Source organism: Phyllopteryx taeniolatus, chromosome 5 (assembly GCF_024500385.1).
Source record: "Phyllopteryx taeniolatus isolate TA_2022b chromosome 5, UOR_Ptae_1.2, whole genome shotgun sequence".
NCBI lineage: Eukaryota > Metazoa > Chordata > Actinopteri > Syngnathiformes > Syngnathidae > Phyllopteryx > Phyllopteryx taeniolatus.
In genome coordinates, this window is record NC_084506.1 from 9,017,656 (window position 1) to 9,040,142 (window position 22,487).

The 22,487-nt window shown below is 45.0% G+C and overlaps 1 protein-coding gene across 4 annotated transcripts in view; it reads right to left on the reverse strand.

Moving 5' to 3' along the window:
- Nucleotides 1-1,611: 1,611 nt before the first annotated feature.
- The window catches only part of dusp8a (dual specificity phosphatase 8a), a 42,367-nt gene continuing 21,491 nt past the window's right edge, over nt 1,612-22,487 (reverse strand). For 3 of the 4 annotated variants that reach the window (XM_061772636.1, XM_061772634.1, XM_061772635.1), the window contains exons 4-7: nt 5,591-5,757; nt 5,195-5,354; nt 4,807-4,930; nt 1,612-4,574 (exon numbers count right to left, since the gene is read on the reverse strand). In XM_061772636.1, the coding sequence (XP_061628620.1) occupies nt 3,368-4,574; nt 4,807-4,930; nt 5,195-5,354; nt 5,591-5,757 (1,658 nt within the window). In that variant the 3' untranslated portion in view covers nt 1,612-3,367. Of the gene's footprint in view, nt 4,575-4,806; nt 4,931-5,194; nt 5,355-5,590; nt 5,758-10,557; nt 11,225-22,487 lie in introns of those variants that run through there. The other variant, XM_061772637.1, reaches the window with a different exon arrangement.

Here is a 22,487-nt window from a genome sequence, read left to right on the forward strand (position 1 = left end):
TAACATTTAACTTTTGGATTTAACTCTAAAGTTGACAAATATTGTTCTAAATGTGCAAAAAAAATTCACACCATTTTTTTTCAACATTGTTTGAAGCTAAATGTGAGAAAAGGTTTTCAATGTGAGCCAGCACCCCATAGCATGCACTCCTTTCGTGGCGAGATATCCTCTCGTCATCCTTCTCCCATAGCTAGGTCCTGCCTGGAAAACGTTTCCCAACTCACATCTTCATTATACATTTAGAATCATAAAGTGACACTGTGCGCAACATGTGCAGTATATATATATATATATATATATTTTTTTTTAAATGAAAGATTTGCACTTTTTGCGTTTATCATACCTCAGTAATGGCTTTTGCTACCTCCAACTCCAGATGTTCGTCGGGAATTCCCCTTAGCCTGAAACCGTTTTCCTCACATTTCCTGCTGGAAATCCTCTTCCACCAAAACCTTCATGGAAAAGGGAGTTCGGAGATGTCGTTGGATGACAGGCCTCGTTTTGCCATGTCCACAGGTGGGTAGAGTAGCCAAATATGGTACTCAAGTAAGACTACGGTTACTTGAGAATAATAGGACTCAAGTCAAAGTATTGAAATATCCAAGTCACAATTTAAGAGCTGCTTGACAAAGGTGTTGTTTTTGGGAGTCTGGAAAGGAAACACACTCGTGCGCTTTTGTTTTGGGTTTTTTTTCTTTCCCAAAATGAGTCATTTTGATTGGATCGTGAAGGCTACGTTTGCGGTCACGTGACTGCCTCGTGTCGTCTAATTGGCGCGTCTAACGGGCGCCCGGGGCGGAAGTCGGAGATGGAGTCTAAAAATAGACAGGCGCACGCAAGAATGGATAAATAAGTGGCGAACGGCATGTCGATCATTGTAACAGAGTAAAAGTATCGATCCTTCTTCACGCATATACTCAAGTAAAAGTAAAAAGTATGGCACACCAGCAGCCTACGAATCTCATTAATTGCGCCCCCTCGTGTTCTTCTTCTGTGTTTTCCGACGGTTGGCATGTGTAAGCGCCATGCAGTCGCCCTCTACTGGCCGGCACGAGTACTGTTCTTGTCACTGACAACTTCTGCCTATCCAAAACAAATGTACAGGCCATTTTTCTATTTGTGTCCCAACAAAGATTTTAAAAGAATTTCTTGGGTCTCATTTTTTGATATATATATATAAAAAAACCATGGCTTTTTAACAGGGGTGTGCTGACTTAATATCCACTGTAGCTACATTTTTGGAACGACACACTGGATGTGTCAATTTATCTTACCGTAGCCGCTGATCAGCTGTTATGGTCCACCACTGACAATAGTGACGTTTAGCATCCTGCTTTCTCCAGTGTCAACCCCACAAAGAGCCTTGCCTGCCTCTCAGACAATGGCACTGACTAATTCAATGACGGAATATATTATTCCATATGGGAACTGATTCTTTTCTATAGTCTCACCGACTTTTCTCTATTTTATTCCCCCCCCCCCCAATCTCGTCAGTGCAGCAGTGGTCAGGGGAGGTCAGGTCTCCAGATGTCATCATGAAGTGTGCAAACATATCATTGGAGTTCCCCTTCGCAACCAGAAATAGCAAGAAGAAGCAAAAGGAGAAAATAGTTTGTATTTTGTCATGTCTGTATTTTGTCTCATTTTCACAAAACATGTACAGGGGAAGGAAAAGCCTTTCAATGGAACCTGAGGTATTTTTAGCATCAAGCAGCCTAGGTATCAGGATTTTTCACTTAAAAACTCCGTGTTCTTCCATGTGTTGTTGCTATTTACAACCACTTAATAATAATAATAATAATAATATAGAAATTCAATAACAGATTTAGCAAATGGGACAGCCTGCATCATATTTGTTACATATAAATAATCCTAACAACAATTTTAAAAACAACATGGAGGAGGGACTCAGGAGCTTGATTGAGCCTTGGGCAAACAAAAGGAATCTATCAGAAGTTGTAGCAGCACAAGGTCAAATGCTAGTCATGGGTCAAAGGACAACATGTTGTACACGATGAATAAATAAGCATCTCGCACCAGGAGAGCAACATTTTCATTGTTTTTTTTAACTGTTGTTTTGAATCAAAGTATGAGGGCGAAATAAGAGCGATAAATGTCAGAGAATTCCATGTGCTGTGCTGATGTGCTGGGCTTGGCTCACTGAAAGATCCCCTGAGGACAGAAAAAGATGTGTGTGCGCGTGTGGAAATAAGTGCATACAGTGTAGGGTGTGTGTGTGTGTGTGTGTGTGTGATGCGTTCAGCTTTGGTGGGACACACTGGAACTGGCTTTGAGAGGGCGACTCGTTGATCCCAAAAAGTGTGCGTATGTTTGCATAAAGTTGTTGTCACGCATGCCCCTCCCTATGTCGTGCACAAAACGCTCACGTGTTAAAGCCATCATCGCAGATTGCACTGGCGTTGCCTGCACCGTCCCACAATAGAAAGCAGAAAGGTGCCTTTCTCCAAGTCTCCCCAAAGAAGGAACAGCACGTATTGCTTGCTTGAATCCGATGAATGTATGTATTTGTATGAGTGTCCATAAATACCATACAGCAAATAATAATCATCATCATCATTCAAGAAAAGAAAAGAAATAAATCCACAAAACATTATATTATATCTCATTACCAGAATGACCAATAAATTAAAAGTGAACATAAAAGTCCTTTTGAGTTGCTATACATATACAGTATATTCATATTGTATATATATGTATATATAGTCTTTCTGCTGCCAGCCTTTTGTGGTGCATGCTCAGGAGCAGTGGCAGGGGCAGGGAGGGCCTGTGACCTGAAACCTTAGTCTGATGACGATGCCGCTAACGCTGGAAACCAGGGAGGGCCAGTGTCGCTGTGCTGTAGGGTCACCGGCGGGAGCGGGCGTGCGCTGAGGCCTCGTCTTTGTTTTGGCCGCGTCGAGGGGATCGGAGTGCCGTCCGTTCGCCTTGTGCTGCAGCAACACGCGCTCTGAAGCCTCCGCTCAATGGGACCGAAGTGGACGAGAACGTAGGAGGTTTTGAGGCTGCGGGGACACCGAACCGGTGGACGCTTTGGGGTAACGCGGGACGCTCGGATCACGAGTCGTATATAAACATCGGATCTACTCTACACTTGACCGGAGGCTGGCAGTTCGTGTCTGTTATTCTACATGATAAGGATGCAACACAACACGGGCTCTGGGCCCTTTGACCGCAGAGGGTCAGTACCTGCAGCCCACCCTTCGCTGCCGTGAGAGAGTTCAGAAGGTTGTGGTCAGCACGTTGTCTCTGCTTGAATCTTTGTCCGTCTCTCAGTTGGAGTCTTAAACAGTCTGTGCTTCTAAAGAGGTCTCGTTCTGCCTCCAGCTTTGTTCATGTCCATTATCTGTCAGGATACCTCAATGATCTCAAGGCTCCCAGAGAAACTCGACTGTTTCCCAATCTTCCCCAGTTCTTCCCGGGAGCGCGTCTCCGAGATGCCCTCCTCGAATTCCATCTGGCAGCTGCGGCGCTTAAACTGCTTCTCCGTGGCCGAGCCGCTGCCGTTCGCGGTGCCGGATGACGTGAAGTCTCGCGTTTCTCGTTGCGGCATCGGGGGTTTCTCCTTCGGCGGTTTGTCTCGTAACCGCACCCCTTCGCTGCATCCGAACGCCAGGTACGCCGAGCTGCTACCGAATCTCACGGACGACTCCGTTCCTCCGGCGTCGCCTCCGCCCCCCAGCTCCATATCGCCCCCCTCCTCTGCCCCCAAGTGCCAGGGGGCATCAGCGGTGGGGGTCACGGGAGTCACAGGCGTGGTAGCCTGGACAGTGTCTCTATGTTTGGTCCACATGGTCCCAGAGCCGATGGAGGGCAGAGAGGGCAGCGCCAGAAGCAGGGAACTCTTCAAGTTCTCATCTTTATGGTCGAGAGGCAGGCTGAGGGACTGTGGCGGATGTTGTTGGAAATGGTTTGGTGGACTGCCCGAGCCATGCTTGGCTCTTCTTCTGGGTCTGGAGGCCGAAGAACCAGGTCGATGGACCCCCTCGCTCGCTCCTTGCCCCAAACCGCCGATGCTTCCCACGCTGCTTGGTGAGGGGAAGGGGGAGTCAGAGAAGCAGGGACTGTCCAGGACGGGAGACTGAGAGCACACACCATTGGCGCTGCCTGTTTCGGGGCTGTCCAGTTTGCACAGCTTGGGGACGTCTTCGGAGTGTGTTGGCGCCATGGCAACGGCGTGTGGACTGGTAGGGGAGTACACAGATTTAATGTCCAGGGAGAAGGAGCGTTTCAGACGATTCGTGTCCATGATCCTCTCCGCAGAGAGGTGCAAGCCGTTGAAACCTTGTTGGAGGGAAGCGGGTGACGGTACCTTGGGCTCGGGTGGGTTTTGTGGCTCTACCACAGATGAGTCATAGTTACTGTGGTGACCATTCATCTCCAAACACGCGTTGACACCGTTGAGATCAGAATTTTGCTTCGAGTGGACTTCGAGGATCTTGTCATCGGAGCTTGAAGTTAACGCCTGGAGTAGTCGTAAGCCTTTCTCGAACTCCAGCAGCTGACCCAGGAAGTTAAAGTTGGGGGATATAGATGGTCTTCGGTCCTTTACAAACCTGTCAAAAAAAAAAAAAATGGTTTGACTGTGTTAGAAAAGGCAAATAGTGACCTCATAAAGTGGGTGTGAAATTGTTTTAGCGGTTTCACGGCACTCTGCATAACAGAAACGGAAAACTTTTGTACATAGCCCCTGGCAGCAGCCGCATTGATCACCTTTTACAAAAGTCAGTGGGCTTTTTAATACGCTTTTTTCACCTTAGCTCAGCCGCGTGGGAGGAGTAAGTGTACCTGTAGGCGTCATCTGATGACAGGCCCATTGTCTTCATGATGTACGCGATGGCGATGGTCGCTGAACGCGAGATTCCAGCCAAGCAGTGCACAATGACTCTGCAGTTTGACACCTTCGCTTTGTCTGTCGGAGGAAACGAACAGGTAGGGCTCAGTCCACACAAACGCACACAATAGCAGCAGCACAAAGTCTGGCGACAATCGGCCTCTATTGAAAGAAAGCTGACCTTTCCTGGAAGAGGACATAAGGCTTTGCTGGGCTGCACCACTGAACCGTTATCAGTGGTGACAAAAGCATCAGATACGCTGGCACCACTTAACAACCAACGAGTCGAATTGTCTTCCATTCTATATTAGAAACCAACAGGTGCATTTCCTTCCGCCTTACCAATGAATTCATTTGTCTTGTCCAGCCAAGGAAGCAATTTTTCACAGTAGTTGTCGTTGACTGGGATGCGCATGAAGTGGCTCTCGCTGATGAAGTCCGGCTTGGGGCAGGTGTTGCTGGCATTGAGCACATATGTTATAGCATTCTGCGCCATCAGATCCTGCACAGATATGATATAAGAAAACATTAGCATGACACATTACATAAACAGTTGACTTCAGTTTTATTGAGTTAGTTATTTGACCTCTCAAGGTACTTTTTAGACGAACTGTGTTTAGTACGCCACTCCTTAAAGAGACACCACATATCCCCACAAGAACTGAAACTTTCGCAACAGTGGTAAGGATCCCTTCGAAGTCAAAATCCTTACATTCTGACTGCCACTGCAGTACAAACCTTATTGAGGACATCTTTCTGTGAACCCAGGTACAGGTGTGGCAGGATGCGAGTGGGCCCAACATTTGCCACAGGCAAGCAGGGCTGGGACAAGCTCATAGGAAGAGCAGTGGCCGGCTTCCCTTCACACAGGCCGGGGAAGCAGGAGGAGAACGCGGCAAAGCCTCCTGCAGAGACACAACGAGAACAGCTCGATTACGCTAATGCTTTGCAGCGCTCAAGTCATTCACCTTAGGTCACACGAGTTAAACAAAAACAACAACAAGAACCTTGCACCATTAGCAGAGTAAACACTTTCTAGACTTTCAGAGGTGACCCTGGGCTACAACGTCTGGGTCCTGGCTCGTGCAACAGAAGCAAAGAAGAGGCTCTCTTGTTCTGCTGTTTGAGGTTAACTGCAGGGTGGCCAGGAATGTGCGTGTCTGGCCCTTTAAGAGGCAGGCGGCTCCACTTTTGGCATACGTGTACGTCTGTGTGTGTGTGTGTGTGTGTGTGTGTGTGTGTTTCCTGCATGAGCTCATGTCCTGTAAAAGTGCATTGCGTCAGGCCGGGGGAATGAGAGAGGCCACAGGTGCACGGCCAGGACAGAGGCCCAGTAACATCCCCCTGACAAGCGCACAGCATGACACACACACACACACACACACACTGACAAATTGATACACTCTTTGAAAACATGATCAGATTATCTTTAGCTCTACACTAACTCTTCACTCTCAATGAGTCACAATGGCTCCGTGCAAGACACCATCTCTTTCCAACACACACTCATCATTACTCTGCAGCACTGTGGTTGTATAACTACAGGGTGGGGGCCAAGGGGAGGAGATGGGGGTGAAGTGTGTGTGTGTGTATTGTGGGGGTAATGACCTCTCAGACGAATGCAGAGAAAAGAGGGGGACAAATCTAAGGAACTCTCAAACCTCAGAGAAGAGATTAGTTCGAGATAAGTTCAGCCCTGCCTGACCAAATTTGGGACAGACAGACGCGCACGCACGCACGCACGCACACACACACACACACACACACGTCCACAGAGTGAGTGAGACATGACATCACGGTAAAAGAGTAGCGCACACAGCACTGTGCAGGGCGCTGGTTGAAAAGCACACCCGCCTTCCCACATTCTAAGCACAGTGTCAGCAGTGCTCATTGTGAACTTGGCAGGTAGGCACGGAAGCAGAAAGAATCCAAACGTGCCAACAAGGGCACAGCTTGGAGAAACAAAACTATAGCCTTTAAGGAAGGAGGGGATGGGTCACTATCATCATCAAGCGCTACAGGGGGAGCACTGTGCCTCTCAGTGCAATGTGGATCCCTGTCAGCCTCCTGCTATTAATGGCAACTGACAGAGAGATGACATCAGCGTGCATGAAATGAGGGGATGGATTGGATGGATGTGGAACAAATGATAACGCCCAAGCACCAGGAACTAAGGCTTTAATGCAAACCGCTGTGTAAATATGTCTACATACTTCATCTATTGGGCCTCTGTGCAATCCGGTCATAACGAACCTATGGCTGCTGTGTTCCTCGTACATTGATAACGTGGATGAGGAAGGGTGGTTCTTTAAAAGGGTTTCTTCCTGGACTGCCGCGACATATAGCAACGGGTCTTTAGTGCATTGTAACAAGGAAGCAGTATTTTTCCTGGAGACAGTAGAAACAACAGCAAAATGCTCATGTCACACAACAACCATTTCCTTTTCTCCTTGAGGACATTGTTAGAGAGTTTGTTAGAAGTGCACAAGACAGGACATTTCGCTGCGGACACACAGCATGCTTGCTCAACGGCATGTGTGGGGAGAAAGTGTGTGTGTGTGTGTGAGGGGAAGTGAGAGCATGATTGGACAGACTCTACTGTACAAAAAATCTACTGTACTTGCGATGACAATTACGTGAAATCATCTAGTGTTGGATGAACAAATAGGTACAGGAAACATGTCGGGCGACTCGAGGAACGAGTGACAGAGATAAGAGACCTGGAGCGAGTTTGCTTGGAATGGGCTGTTACATGGTGTCAGTACAATTCCAGACACCTCCCCGGTGGGCAGCGCACAGCGCGTCACCTGACCTCCCGCTCCTGTGAGTTGTCATGACAACAAGGAAGGACAGTGCTGACGGTTAGATCATGGTGTTCCCCTTGTGTGTTGACAAGATGTTATAGTACGCGCAGCCCAGTGTCAAAAGTATTAAAGTACGCCTTTAAATGTTTCACTTTGTTATATTGCAGCCATTTGCTCAAATCATTTAAGTAAATGTTTTTCCTCATTAATGTACACACAGCACCCCATATTGATTTATTATTTGCATCATTCCCAAAAAGACTCAAAACGCTGCTTGCGCTAAATACTGAGCAAAGGGTCTGAATACTTATGGCTGTGTGATATTTCAGTTTTTCTTTTTCTTGATAAATCTACAAAAATGTCAACAATTAGTTTTTTTGTTCCTGTCGATATGGGGTGCTGTGTGTACATTAATGAGGGGGGAAAAAAAATGAACTTAAATGATTTTTGCAAACGGCTGCAATATAACAAAGTGAAAAACTTAAGGGGGTCTGAATGCGTGCCGTACCCACTAAATAGAGGCATGAGCTCACATTCTCCAGAAAAGAAAACGACAACTCATTCCAATCTCAGAGCATAACGCAAAAACACAACTCACAATGAAGTCATTGAAAATACCCTGTGACACACACCGACCCGGCTGTCTCTCGACATGACATCAGAAGGTCAACCGGGAAGGATGAGTTCATCTTCAGTTGAGCGCGACAAGCTGATACTTAACACATGAACACAAAATGCGGCGCATATTTGTGTGAGCCGGTGTCAAGAATTGCCGTCATCCTTCCAACCCATTGCGTGCTATCCTTGCAATGTTTGAGGAATGTAGGCTTCGGTGACAGGAAAAATACAGTCTTGATATTTCTTTTCAGACATTTGAAGGCAGCATTCTGTGCAAAACAAACAGGATGTGACAAACACAACAGCTTTAAAAAAGGCAAACACAGATCCGGGAAAGAGGGCACTGTGTCGCCATCGGCGGCGCTCTGGTCTCCAGCGGTGACTTCCTTTTTCCGTTTCCCTCTGCCCAATTCATCACTTATGCAACTGCTTACTGACTCAGGCGCCACCCCCTTCTCTGCGAGAGTGGAGCACTCGGGCCTTTTGGCCGCTTTTCCTCATCCCTCGATTGTTATGACGAACGAGTCAAACTCCAATCTTCAATCTTACTATCGAGGATCAGTAGCAGATGTTTGGATCACACTCTTTGCGCTTTTGTGAATCGATGCAGAGAGTTGAATGGTGAATGCTCGAGTGAAAGCAGCAGTGAATTTTGGACAGAGATACACACCATGTGGCTATTATGCTTAATGGGAGCTGCGCTGTTACATCATCACTCCTGTTGGCACCGTTGACTGCTTTATCAATCCATACCAACTCACTCTCCCCTCGCTCTTCAAGCTTCTGTAAAGTGCGCAGCTTTCAGTCGACTGTTAATGGAGAGGGGAGCCCTGCCAAACACACACGCACGCACGCACGCACACTCACATTGATCTGCCTGAATGGCCACCCCACGCACCTCCACTGCTCTCCTCTTTGGTTCATATCAGGGGACACATGACGGCATCCAGTGCGCGCCTCCAGCTGTCCCCTCAACCCAATGAGGGTGACCTCCCCCCCCCCCCCGCCCCCCCTCACACACACACACACACACACATAGCCCCCAAAACATGACATCATTGCACACATGTCCCACTCAGCTCCACAAAGGCTGAATTGCAGCCTGGAGAAAGGAAGGGGTGATGGAGTGTGTGTGTGTGTGTGTGTTTAGGGGGGGGGGGGCTGTTGACCAATTGTGTCAAAACAGACAAGACTGACAATGCACAGATGAGACAGGGGGGTGATGTCATCTTTTCAAGCAGGCATCAAGTTGAGGGCTGTATGATTAACAACATGGCGTCCTGTCTAATGGTTAAACGCTCATTGTTCCTCTATCTTGGTGCACAGATAGCAACGATAGGTCTGTCACTTTAATCATCTGCTGCTTCAGCACGTTATATATAGGATGATATATATTCTACTGTAATCAAGACTGCACTGGTATATTTTCAATGTCCTTAAATAACCTTCTGATTTCTGCCATTTTCTGAGAAAACAAGCTTGTCACCTACCAGCAGCTCAGCCTGAATGTAACGAAGTGTACAAACACGTACACAAATGCAAAGAGTGGTGGGTGGCTTTGCAAACAGCTTGAAACAGAATCGCTTCCAATAAATGTAAAGTGTATTTGTAAAACGTGCATGAAGGAATGGCTGCATTGTACTTTGTCCAGTATGCGTGTATTGCCTCATGCCTGTGTGAAAATGTGTTGTCTTAGACACCTGCAGTGCACACCACACACAATGATAACATAATCTCCACATACATTCTGAAAAGAGGGGGAGTGTGAGTACTGAGTAAGAGCGCACGAAAAGCCAAGGAGAAAAAGAACGGCGCTTTTGGGACAGTTTTACATCTCAATGACTGCACGCTGTGAGAGCATGAGCACTATGTCATACCACGGGTCACGGCTCTCATTCTCTCGGGCCAATCCCCGTTCTCTTGACTTTCTCTTCTGTACTTTAGCTTCATGATGTCATCCTGCTAATCCTCCTTCCTATTACGTCAATTCACAGCATACTGGTGAAGACAAAAGATGAGACAACTATTGGCAGGTTTAGCAGGATCTGCTCAGAGAGCCTGTTCGCAGCAGATCCACTTCTAGTCCCCACTTGCACATTCCTTGACCTCAAATAAATCCAGCTAAACCAGTGAGTCTATTGGAGTCAACATGACAACAAATCATTTCTTTTGCATATTGGTATTGTTCACGAAAAGTAGGCTGCTGTTCATATGAGCTAAATCTAACACACATACTGAACACACACACGTCACTTCTCCACGTGTGTCCAGGTGGGTACACACCTCGTAGCTCTCTCCCCTCCTTCATCCGACGGACCCTGATCTTCAGCCTCATGTCCGTGTCCTGCAGGTCCGGCCAAAAATGATCCTCCGCTGGGGATATCACCACATCAAGTGGCATCCCCCAGGACACACTCCGGCGCGACCCCTTGCAAGAGTCTCTGACAAAAATGTCCTCCTTAGAAAGCCGAGGGAGGTAAAATTCCAAGATTTTGAAAAGTATATTCGATGTCAGAGTGCACACTGATTATGCGAGCTGTTCCAGGGCCTTGGAAATGGAAAATGAAGGCACACGTGTCAACGTATCTGTGGTGCTGCACCTCAAAATGCCCCAAAACAAGTCCACATGTGGCCAAAATCCTATGTGAATGCAAAAATCCCAGAAATGCTCTCTTGTAAATATTTAGTAATTCTGTGGTTTTGTGAAGAATGGCGGCCACTGAGCGAGCAAGAGCAAAAACGAGCGCGTTTCCAGCACAAATGTGCCAGCTGTATTCTGCCTGCAGCTGATCTGAGAGCTTCTGTGTGTCTTGTTGAGTGCTCTCTCTTTCTCAGTGAGTCCACAGCAAGAAGAGCAACCCACTATTGTTGTGCTGCTCCACTCTCCGCGTCTCGCATTGGCTCACTCGCCAGAGTAAACTCCTCCCTCCTCTCTCTCTCTCTCTCTCTCTCTCTCTCTGCAATGGAGGATGACGCCGCCACTCGCTCTCCCCGAGCTCGGAGGGTGAATGAGCTCACTTGCCGCGAGGCCAGCGCCTGCCCCCGCTCCTTCTCCATTGCCTCCCCTTGCACCCTCCCTCTCCAGTGGAGTCAGAGCTCCGTCATAGCTAATGTCCAAGGCATGTAACCACATTCCTTAGTCAGCCAACAAGTATGCGGCCACCTCAGGGGCCGAGCTACGGAGCTGGCCTCTGTTGGGGAAGGTTAGAGGCGAACAGGTACTTCAGTAGCTAAACACAACTACATGACTTAACTAGTCATTTAAAGATTGTTTGGGGAACTAAACTGCAAAAACTGCCACTGAATACAAGCGACAGCTTTTAAGGACAGGAATGTGAGAATGTGTGCAATATCACTGTCCTGCCTGGCCACAGTCCACAGTCCTGTCCAGTGTGGTTTTGTCTTTGAGGTTGAAAATGGATTGGGGAAAATGTTCAATTAGAGTACAGAATGGAAAAAGAACCAAAGCAGACAAAAGAGGAGAGAGAGAAGCCTACAAGCTTGTGGTGAGGAGACATTCTCCATGTGACAGGCCACTGACGCTTTGTACTTTACTATGGAATGACAAATATGTAGCCCATAAGTTCAGCTATTGGGGAGGTGGGGGCAGCAAATGACATTACACGACTGCTTGGGGAGACTGAGTGTAAACTGATTGTTACCTAATTGGTAAGCTTTACACAATCAGGATTTTTGGGGCCTTACGTGTTGTTTGTCTGAGACACCGCAAAATAGTCCCACACGACGACGTGTTTTCACACCGGCAAGATTGAAAAAAAACTTTAGTAGCCGTCAGGTAGTAACAGTACTGCGCAACAAGGCTAAAGATCAACTAGCTTTTGGATTCATACGCGACGGCGACACGGAGTAAATGTCTTTTGCGGAGCCGATCGATGACGTCATTGATCGGACCGGCGAATTATGACATGAAAGCCGATCGTGCGATCAGCATAAAATGCTAATTATCGGCCGATACAGATCAGATTGGTGTAAAGTCTACAAATTTTTGTTGTTAAACCAAAATCAGACTAAAAAGATCGAAGAGTAAATTTTAGATTGCATTATGGGTATGTTTATTTTTGTAAACTATTTCAAATACATTTGTCTCTTTCACATTAACCTGCACTAGTGATGTGCGGGCAATTCCCGAGTGTCTGTTCAGCCTCAGGTTGAGATATCCCTACACTGGTCACATGGTCTTCAGTACATGAGGTCATTTTCAAAGACAAGGGCCAGCTGCTCGGATACTGATCTCATCATCGTCAATCACCATGAATGATCACAAAGTGGTGAGAAGAGCAAAGCCTACGGAGTGCGATTCAATCGGTCACTTGGTGGTGATGGCCTTTTTAAGGATGTACTTCTTTCTTTAATGTCTAACAATAACACACAAGCTACACATTGACCATTGCAATGCATTTACAGACACACTAGAACCGTGATGAATGATGACAGAATGAAAATCATTCATAAAAGGGATTTGAAATAGGTCTTTTGGGTTGAACAACCTTTGCACTGACCAAGTCATGTGGATCTTATGGTATTGAGTTTTGGTCTTTGTGGAAACTAAGCTTTATTCTTAAAAATTTAAATTGCCCAAAATTTAAAGCTATACCAATCAAAAGATTTACGTTACAATTTAAAAGACACCCCAATCAATTTATAAGACACCATTGTGGTCACTTGCACACTTGCTAGTGCACCAATGTTCTCGTCAAACAGAATTAGAATCACAAACATTTTTATTAGCCACAGAATGAATTTCTTGCCAGAAGTGTCACTAATGTTACAGCTTAAAAAAAAAAAAAAGAGTTCTACATTCCTGTAGACTGGCAAAAGGAAGAAAATAGACGAAAACAAAGATAAGACTTGAGATTGCAGTACAGAGGCTACTATTCTTGGCTGGCTAAAATGCCTAATATGACATGACTCTCTTCTCTTCTCCCACTCTTCCAAGTAACACGGTTGAGAATAGTAGGTGTGCTAATTGGAGGATTACTGCCAGAGATACAGGATAGCAAATGGCAGGCAGGCTCTTTTATTGACCGCACGTGGGTTCCCTGCTGCGACACAAGAAGGTAGTACTGTCACTCTGGGCACCCCCCGATGGCTCGAGGAGCACAACACAAAGTGATACCGACTCACTGAGCACATTCAATTCAGGAACATTTCGAATATTGATACTATGTATGTAAATATGTATTTGGGTAGTGCATGTCGCCCCTTTTCTTCCTGCTAAAACGGGCAGTGACAGGAGTGCAATCCAACAATACAGATCATCTGTCAGAATTGCATAGGAAGGGACGATGTCATTTTACGGATGGGGGAGGTTAAGTCAATGAGAACTGCCAGTTAATTGAGTTTGTTGCCTTGTGTGTGTGTGTGTGTGTATATGAATGTGTGTCATTAAACCATGTGAGGAGGGATGGAAGGAGAGGTGTCTGGGATTCGGGGCGAAGTAGACAACACTTTAGCCCTATAAAAACGCATTAGTGCACTTTTGCACAAGTGTGTGACTGTACGTGCTTGTAATGTACATGTGTGCGCGTGTGTTGATGGTGCTGGTTGTCAGGGGATCAGTAACAAGACTGCTCTTACAGTGATGTCATGCCAACAGGACACAGCTGCCATGCCAAGGGGCTGAGGTAGTTGCTGGGGAGGGTGGAGAAACTGAATGACGGGGCGGTGTTGGAGGGGAGGATGGGCAGATTGCTAATTGAGTGAGGGGGGGATGATAGCTGATCTGGTCATCCCACAGGGGATATTGGTGGTGCGGTACGTAATCGTCATGTATAGTCAGGTCCGTAGATATTGGGACATGGACACAATTCTCACCTTTTTGGCTATAAACACCACATAACGGATTTGAAATGAAACAAACAAGATGTGCTTCAACTTCAATTGGAGGGTATTTAAATCCAAGCCAGGTGAATGGTGTAGGAAATACAACAGTTTTTTATGTATGCCTACCACTTTTTAAAGGGCTCAAAAGTAATGGGACAAATTAACAATCATAAATCAAACTTTCACTTTTTAATACTTGGTTGCAAATCCTTTACCGTCAATTACAGCCTGAAGTCTGGAATGTATAGACATCACAAGACGCTGGATTTCAACCCTGGTGATGCTCTGCCAGGCCTCTACAGCAACGGTCTTCAGTTCTTGCTTGTTCAAGGGGGACTTTCAACTTCAGCAAATGAAATGCATGCTCAATCGGATTCAGGTCAGGTGATTGACTTGGTCATTCCACTTTTTTGCCTTACAAAACTGTTTGGTTCCTGTCACAGTACGCTTCGGGTCATTGTCCATATGTTCATTTCATTTTCATTCCGATCAGGATTTTGGCTGCCACGATTCAATTGACCCAATCGTCGGCAATATTTACATTGAAAATGTGGGCCCTGCTGCATATCTAATGAAGCACTTTCACAACCAGTAGGCATGGTTCAGGCTCTATTAAGCTGCCTAAATCGCTAGCAAGCCTAAAGTCACTCATGAGAGCGAGTCATGTCGAGAAGAAAGCAAAAATTAGAGAGGAGGTGCATCATTGTGAGGAACAGAAAAAGGAAAGGGAAGAGCATATTTATTCAGTTAGCCATTTGTAAAATGTTTTCATTCTTAGGTCAATTGTATTTTTTTATTCATCTATTATTCCAAGTTTCATTTTGCACTGAAAACGACTTAATTTTTCAGTGAAAACTGTTCACATATTTGTTGAAAGGGAGTGCAATAAATATACAGGTTGAGTAGAGTAAATAAAAAATGGTCATTGCACCGGACTATTGCTATATTAGTCATTCGAACTGCTCTAAGTGCTAGAGGACTTTGCATCTTTTTGCACAGTTGTCAAATTTTATTTTATTTATTTATTTTTTTAAATTGTACCGGCATTACCAGATATCTAGCAACCCTTTATTGCTCAGTGACCGTTTATGTCAATGTCTTTACGTCTCCAAAGTGTTCTCTGTCAATTGACCGTCTGTTGTGTACTAGAGCGGCTCCAATTACCGGAGACAAATTCCTTGTGTGTTTTTGGGACATACTTGGCAAATAAAGATGATTCTTGATTCTGAAAATCCAGGACCTTCAAAGCACATCTTGTTATTTTCATTTCAGATCCATTGTGGTGGTGTTCAGACCTCAAAAAATGAGAATTGTGTTGATGTCCCAATATTTATAAACCTGACTGTGTGTGTGTGCGTGTGTGTGAGGGCGATCAAGTGCAACAAGGATGTGCAATGTTTCTCATCTCCCAAATATTAGTAAAGGCTCTTCCCTAGTTTGACTGACTTCATATTTTAGATGGACACTTCTAAAACTTCCCTACAATCCAGTGGCTTCGAATAAAGCAACAGAAGATATCATCATTCGAGAACATATGGGCCAACAGTAGAGTTGGTTGCACTTTTGCACTGATGGTTTTTAGCGTTTATTTTAGTCTTCAAACCAACGTTTGAACCACTTAACATTGAGCTAAAACTTCAAAAGGTCAAACGAGCAACTTTACATCATAATGAATTGGGACAAAATTCACATCAAGGTTGTCTCACAGAATCACAAACGCTAACCTTGTGCCTCATCCATCGGTGGGTAGGTAAAGGAATCGACCTTTTATAACCATTGATTACTCTTTTTCTTGCCTTCTAGGTTTACTTTCTTTTTCAAAATTCACCGGTGTCGTGTGAAGTTACTTCTCGTGCCAAAATGCTGAGTTCCAGTGCGGACCCTTCAAAATAAATTAGAAGCTTAAAACAGGAAGTCAAGTTGAAAGTTGCGCATATAAACCATTTGACGTGATCAAACTATTTTAACAATGCTAAATTAAACTTTTAGCTGCAACATTAATTAATGAATATTAAGTCAATTGGGTTAGTTCCACACATATTGCCTTTCAGTTAGTAGGTTTGATATTGATACTGGTTAGAAAGAACCCCGAATCAAATGTTCATTTTAGTTTATGCTGCAGGCTGCTAAGAAAATGGATGTGCATAATTTGGACACCATTTATTTAAACCATGCAAACCTTTTTTGACCCAGCCCCTAAAAGAATCGGAATCGAGAATCGTTTGGAACCGGAATCGGTCAATTTCAAACGATGCCCAACCATAGGCAAGGGTATGGTCAAATTCATTCATGTATTGATTCTCATGATCAGTGAGACTGGAGAAGCTGGAGCACATCCCAACTGATTGAGGGTTCACTCTCGGCAGATCATCAGTCACAGTGAGGAGGACAACAAATCACACTCAGTCACATTTTGAGTCATAACTTCCACAAACAGATATGAGGAAAACTTGAGTAGGAAGGATGAAGTTGGAAAAGATTACAAGAAGAGGCGCAGATGAATTACATGCTGGGCTCATTTGCATGTGCCCATGCATGAGATGCAGTCAGTCTGGCAACAGAGCCCCCGTGCTCCAAGCTACTTAACCCCCTGCAGAAACTCAGCTATCCGGTGTTATTGGTGCCGTTGCACTGGAAAGAAATCACTTCCCCAATCTGTTCAGTGCTGCACGAACACGCACTTGCATGTACGCACGCACACACACAGACATGCAATGCAAGGAGGGTAAGCTATCAAAGCCACAAGGGGGGCGGGGGTGTTCGGGGGTTTTCAGGAGCAGATGGGCCTCATAAACCATAAATTGGACATCATTCAAAATCCCAGTTGGCGCTATTAAACCGTGTGCACGTGTTATGAGGCGTGAGACTCAATACTGGCCACCACAGTATGAGCAAGGTATAGCATTTTGTGTGTCAGCATTTAGTGACATACTGAACATTGTGCATCGTGACGTGAGCGTCATCACAGCTGCTCCCTTGAAGTTGTACTTTTAACTGTGTGTGTGTAAAGGCAAACACCAAAAGTTCCCATTTCATTGTACTTCCTTGTTCATTTCAACTTTACAAGGTGACTGCCTTAACAGAGCATAATTATCAGATGAATCCTGTTTAGTTCCAGTTGATTCTAAATCCCCAAAAGATGAGTTGGCAAACACTTGATCTTTCCTCACTTACTTTTTGTGTAATATTTAGATCAAATGCATATGGCAGCAGCGTAATACCGCATAGTGCACAAAAAGGGGAGCTAAGGTTCTCAGATTGTTCTGTTTTAATTACCTACCCTCAGCACAGCAGGTTGGCACATGGCGAAGCAAAGCATGTGGTCATATGCTGCTTACAGAAAGGAACACAGCGACCAGGCTCCTGTAATGGGGTTACTTGCATCACTCCAAATTGAATGCAAAAACAATGTTCGTTTTGAAAGTACTAAGGAAACAACACATTACATCATTTGTTGAAGAACAAAAACTAGAGAGAAAAAAATAAAAAATAAAATATACTGATCTGCCGGGTATAGTGCTGCTCCAGCCTGGTCCTGCCGGCGGAGGTACTGTGCATTTTAAAAACGGGAGCCAACTACTACATATGATTAGCCGAGTTGCAATTGCCGACTGCTGCGTGTACTCTGATGCATCCATTTTCTGAACGCACTTGTCTTCATTTAGGCCACGGATAAGCTGGATCCTATCCCAGGTGAATTTGGGCATGAGGTGGGGTAGACCCTGGACTGGTCGCCATCTTGGGGAGAATGTGCAAACTCCACAAAGGAAGGGTCTGATGGGCATAATCATTTTATATAAAAAAATAAAATAAATGATGGCTGATGGGCCAAGCTGCCTAATCGGTGATATGTTTGCGTAATCGTAATGACTAATGGCAAAGAAAACTTACCCTTGAGCTTTTCAAGCTTGGTGTAGATAATAAAACAAATGGTAAATGGTAATATTCATTCATAAAATACACTACAGCACCCAACATTAAAAGCATTACTCAACTTTTAATCACTGAGCAGTTTCCTCTCATACACAAGCAAGCTGCAGAAATGAGCACTGCACCCTGGAGACTATCAGTGCATGGTGACAGCGGCTATCGCAACGCCCACAGATGTGTGTGTGTGTGTGTGTGTGTGCGTGCGCGCGCGTGTCAGGTAGTGACATCACCGACAGCTACAAAAGAACAATAGAGGAAGTATGACGCCATGCAGCAAGAGGAACTGGACAAGCTGTCTCCATAAGAGCAAAGCCAACGCCCTTGTGATGCTACAGTATAGCATGCAAACTGTTAAAACAGGCACAAGTACAGCATTTGTAGAGTAAACATTTGTTAGCCACGGTGCGCTGATGTCATTTTATCAGTTATGTTTATCAGGAAACGGTTACACAACAGAAGAGGAAGTGGCTGTTTGTGGGTTGCGTTTATTTGTACGTGTGTGTTTGTGTGTGCATGCCTCCGACTATTTATGCATTAGAAGACAAGGAGCCATCATGAGGAAAATGAATGATAACTAACTACCACATTCCTTATCGTGGGGCCTTGGGCTTGCTGGGAACTCCAAATTTAGCTCATTGATTGGTGATGGACAAGAATCTCCCACTTCTATCAGGAAGCAGTGGCTCCAGAATTTTGGTCCAAAAATGTATGGTCATTACAAATTGTCTTACAAGACTTTGCATGAGGAAATAAGTACAGGACTCACAGCCGATGTCCCTAACAGACAAGAGTCTGAAAAAATAAAAATAAAAAAATCAGCTGGAAAAAACAAAAAAAAAAAAACATTGACCAAAAAGGTAAGCAAGGAAGCAGTGCTGTGGAATTCCGAAGATAAAGTGCATCAAAGACAGCCCAGCGATAAACAGGAATCCACCATTGTTTGGTGGAATGACGCCATAGCAGGAACGGCGGTGGGCAGTCCAAGCATGAATGGAATCTGGTGGATGCACGCAAGTAGTGGCTACAAACTTGCTAGCTTCATTCACAGTGACTCCTTTCCTTATTCCTGCTTTTGCTAAAAATGACCACAAGTGCACAAAAGTCGTCAGGCTAACAGTAATTAGTCTAAAGATGCAAGTGAGCTACCAAGCACTTGGCCCACATTCACTGTGAGGCTTGCGTCAAAGGCGCAAAATGTGGAGACACTGATCTAAGGTTAGCTGCTCTACTTCTGCTTCTGTTGACCTGGTGTGTTGAGACTGCCTAGGTAACCGTTTAAACAAACTATTTTTATTTGACGCTACATGAATGCATTACACGGGTGGGTTGGGATGTTTAAAGGGCGCTCAGATAGATTTCAAATGCAGCTGAAGCCGCAAGGCATGCACTATGAATGGATTGTATACACAAAGCAGCTATGGTTGAAATATTTAGGGCACAGTGGAACAAACATCCAGTGTCAGGACTTCCACACATTTTTTTTTTTTTTTTTTTTTTTTTAAAAAGACCTTAACACTAAGAGCCATTGAGACAGCAACATTTATTATGGCTTGTTTTTTAAGCATGAAAGATTTAACTTTGACCGAGGAAGTTTCATTATGATCGCTGCTGTTATTTGCAATTTATAAAATATTAAAATGACGTCTATTTTTGTGCAGAAAGGATGAATGGGCTAGTCAATCATTCGTTCAATCTTGGTGAGAATAAAGGATATAGGTCTTTTCTTTTGCTTGTCTTTTTTTCCCCAAACATTCCAACATATGGCCTTTATTTTAGGCCTTATCTCAGAAAAAAAATGCTTGGCTCTTAAATTCAGCCATATGCAGGAGGTGCAAGTCTGCGCTCTACCCAGTGGCATTCTACATTCATAATAGGGTTTTGCAAAAAGATTCTCAAATTAGGAATTCTGCAAGGGAAAAACACACCATTTCTGACTAAAAAGCAACGAAAATATTCACATTGTAATATTACTTGATGATGGTGAGATGATGAGTTCATCCTCCCTGCACGCCTTAACAAATGCGTCAGAAATTGCCTGAAAGCTCATCTTAAGAGTCATCAGGTTTAATCTTTATCCACATCGAAATGTGAGAAAATTTCATTCACTTCTTTTGCAAGCTATAAAGTGATGATTGTGTGTGTGTGTGGTTGGGTGAGTGCGAGTGTGTGTGTCTGGCCCCTTGAGGCGGCAAGGGACTTGTGAGTGATGAAGGAGAAGAAGACTGGGATAACGTCATGGTGGAAACATTTGGCAGAGGCTCACATTAAAACACATACAGATGAATAGACAGACACACACACACACACACACGCACAAACAGGCCTGTTTTCGTCCTCCCTTTTTTTTCAAGGCCAAGAGAGGAAAATGACATCAAGTGAGGCCAATGACACACACAAGGGGGGCGAGAGCTCTGGCAGAGGAACATTGTTACATAAAACTAACTCTGCAAAGGCCTCCTTCTAAGGTCTGTTACCATAATGTATGTGGCTCCATATGCAAATGTATTTGCTTGCATCTAGGATGAATTTGTGCGCACGTTATGCAGCTGCACAATACCTCGTTAAGGCGTGAGCCTGAAGAAGGAGCTCATTACATATATGCAAAGAGACGGCACGAAACAACATGATGTCAATGTGCAACTCGGAGGCTTCTCAGCGTCTTTTACAGATCGGGAAGGTGATGTCATAGCTATTTCCGTAGCCCATTTGCTTTGACCTTTGCGCTCTCCTGCTGCTGACTGGGGCGGGGTGAATGTGTGTTTGTGTATCTACAGGCCAGGGCGAGAGCATCGAGGCCACTGGCGCCAGATGTGATGACCGCAGGAGTCTGGGCCTAAAAATAGAGTTCTGTTCTCAGCACCGTGAAACAGAAGCGAGGAAAACGAGAGGTGGAGGAGGGGAGCAAAAGGCGCTAGGTGAAGGGGCTGAAGCAGGAATGGAGGGGGGGATAAGGAGGAAGCCCGGGTCATTGAGAATAAGGTCAGATATCTCCAGGGAAGGTGAGCTCACCTCTTAATGGCCCCACTGAATCCCTTCTCAATGAAGTCATTGATTTGCAGCAGTTCCACATGGCGTAATGAAGCGGGGGTCAGATGAGAGCAGGCCAAAGGGGGTGAAGAAGGTGCAAAAAGGGTAGGCTAGGAGGTTCAGATGGAGCGATCACAAGCATTGAGAGGGAGAATGATGGCTGGACCTCAAAAACACTAAAAGTCTTGGTCAATTATAAATGTCACTTAACTGTTGCTGTCAATGCTTAGTTGATGAACTAGTGTACACCTTTTGCCATTCATGTTCATGCTCGGGCCGAAAGGGACAATCCCTTTATTTAAAAACAAAAAACAAAACATAACCTTAGTTCAGTATGCATCAATGGATCCACCGCGCCCGTTTCACTTTTGTTTTAGCTTTTTTTTTTTTTTTTGCACCAGGTATTGAAAAGTAGGAACTTGACCACCAACGGGAGTTAAGAGAGAAGAAAAGATGAATACAGGACATCTACACCAGAAGGTATGAGGTAAGCAGACTTGCATTCAAAGCTGTAAAGACTCCAGCGTCACCATCCATGTTGTCATTTTACGAGTACGCAACGTAATTTACACTTCTATGACAGTTGACAGCGTTATAATTGCATGTATAATTGTATAATTTAGAATGGCAAGATTTTGACCCTGGAATGGATGATTATTTCCAGTGTTGGTTAACACAACACAGCAAATCATCCCTCAAAATACTGTGCAAATACACTGTAGCTGCTAGGGACCTGTTGACGAGGTTTTATGGCGCACAATAACATTCGTGTGAGTGTTTGACTCCCAACATTCGCACACAAAGCCCTTTCCAGGATTGCATGTCTATCTGCGTGGGCGTGGGCTGCTGTTATCCATAAATCAAAACCAACACGCTGATTATTTCGACAGATAATGCAATATAACTTCAGCGGCCGTGGCCAGTTTTGTTTCTCTGAAAGCACATAAAGTGGTGAGGTGATGTTGGCCGGGGTCCGTACCAAGCGACCACGTCCCCGTACATCTGCAAACGCTGACACTTGTCCGAGCTAACAGAAAGCTTCATTTAAAACAGCATGAGACGCGATACATTTTCATACGGGGTGCTCCTCCAGTGGAGACAAACACCATGACGACTGAGCACTGAGGATGCTTTCAAGGACAGTATGAGCGGCATGAGGGCCTGTTATACTTTACAGCCTTGAAGACAACACACTCTCCCGATGTGCACAAATGAGATTGACTGAACACACACGCACGCACACACACACACATTCTGGATAGAATGAGGACTGTTACCTCATCTCCTTAATAGCTCTCCTTTTATTTTGTCTCCTTTTTTGCTCCTTTTATTCATGCTCTCTCAAACATTGGCTCACCCTCATGCACACACTACTTCATATGCACATATTCAGTCCGACTTGCACGCAGACA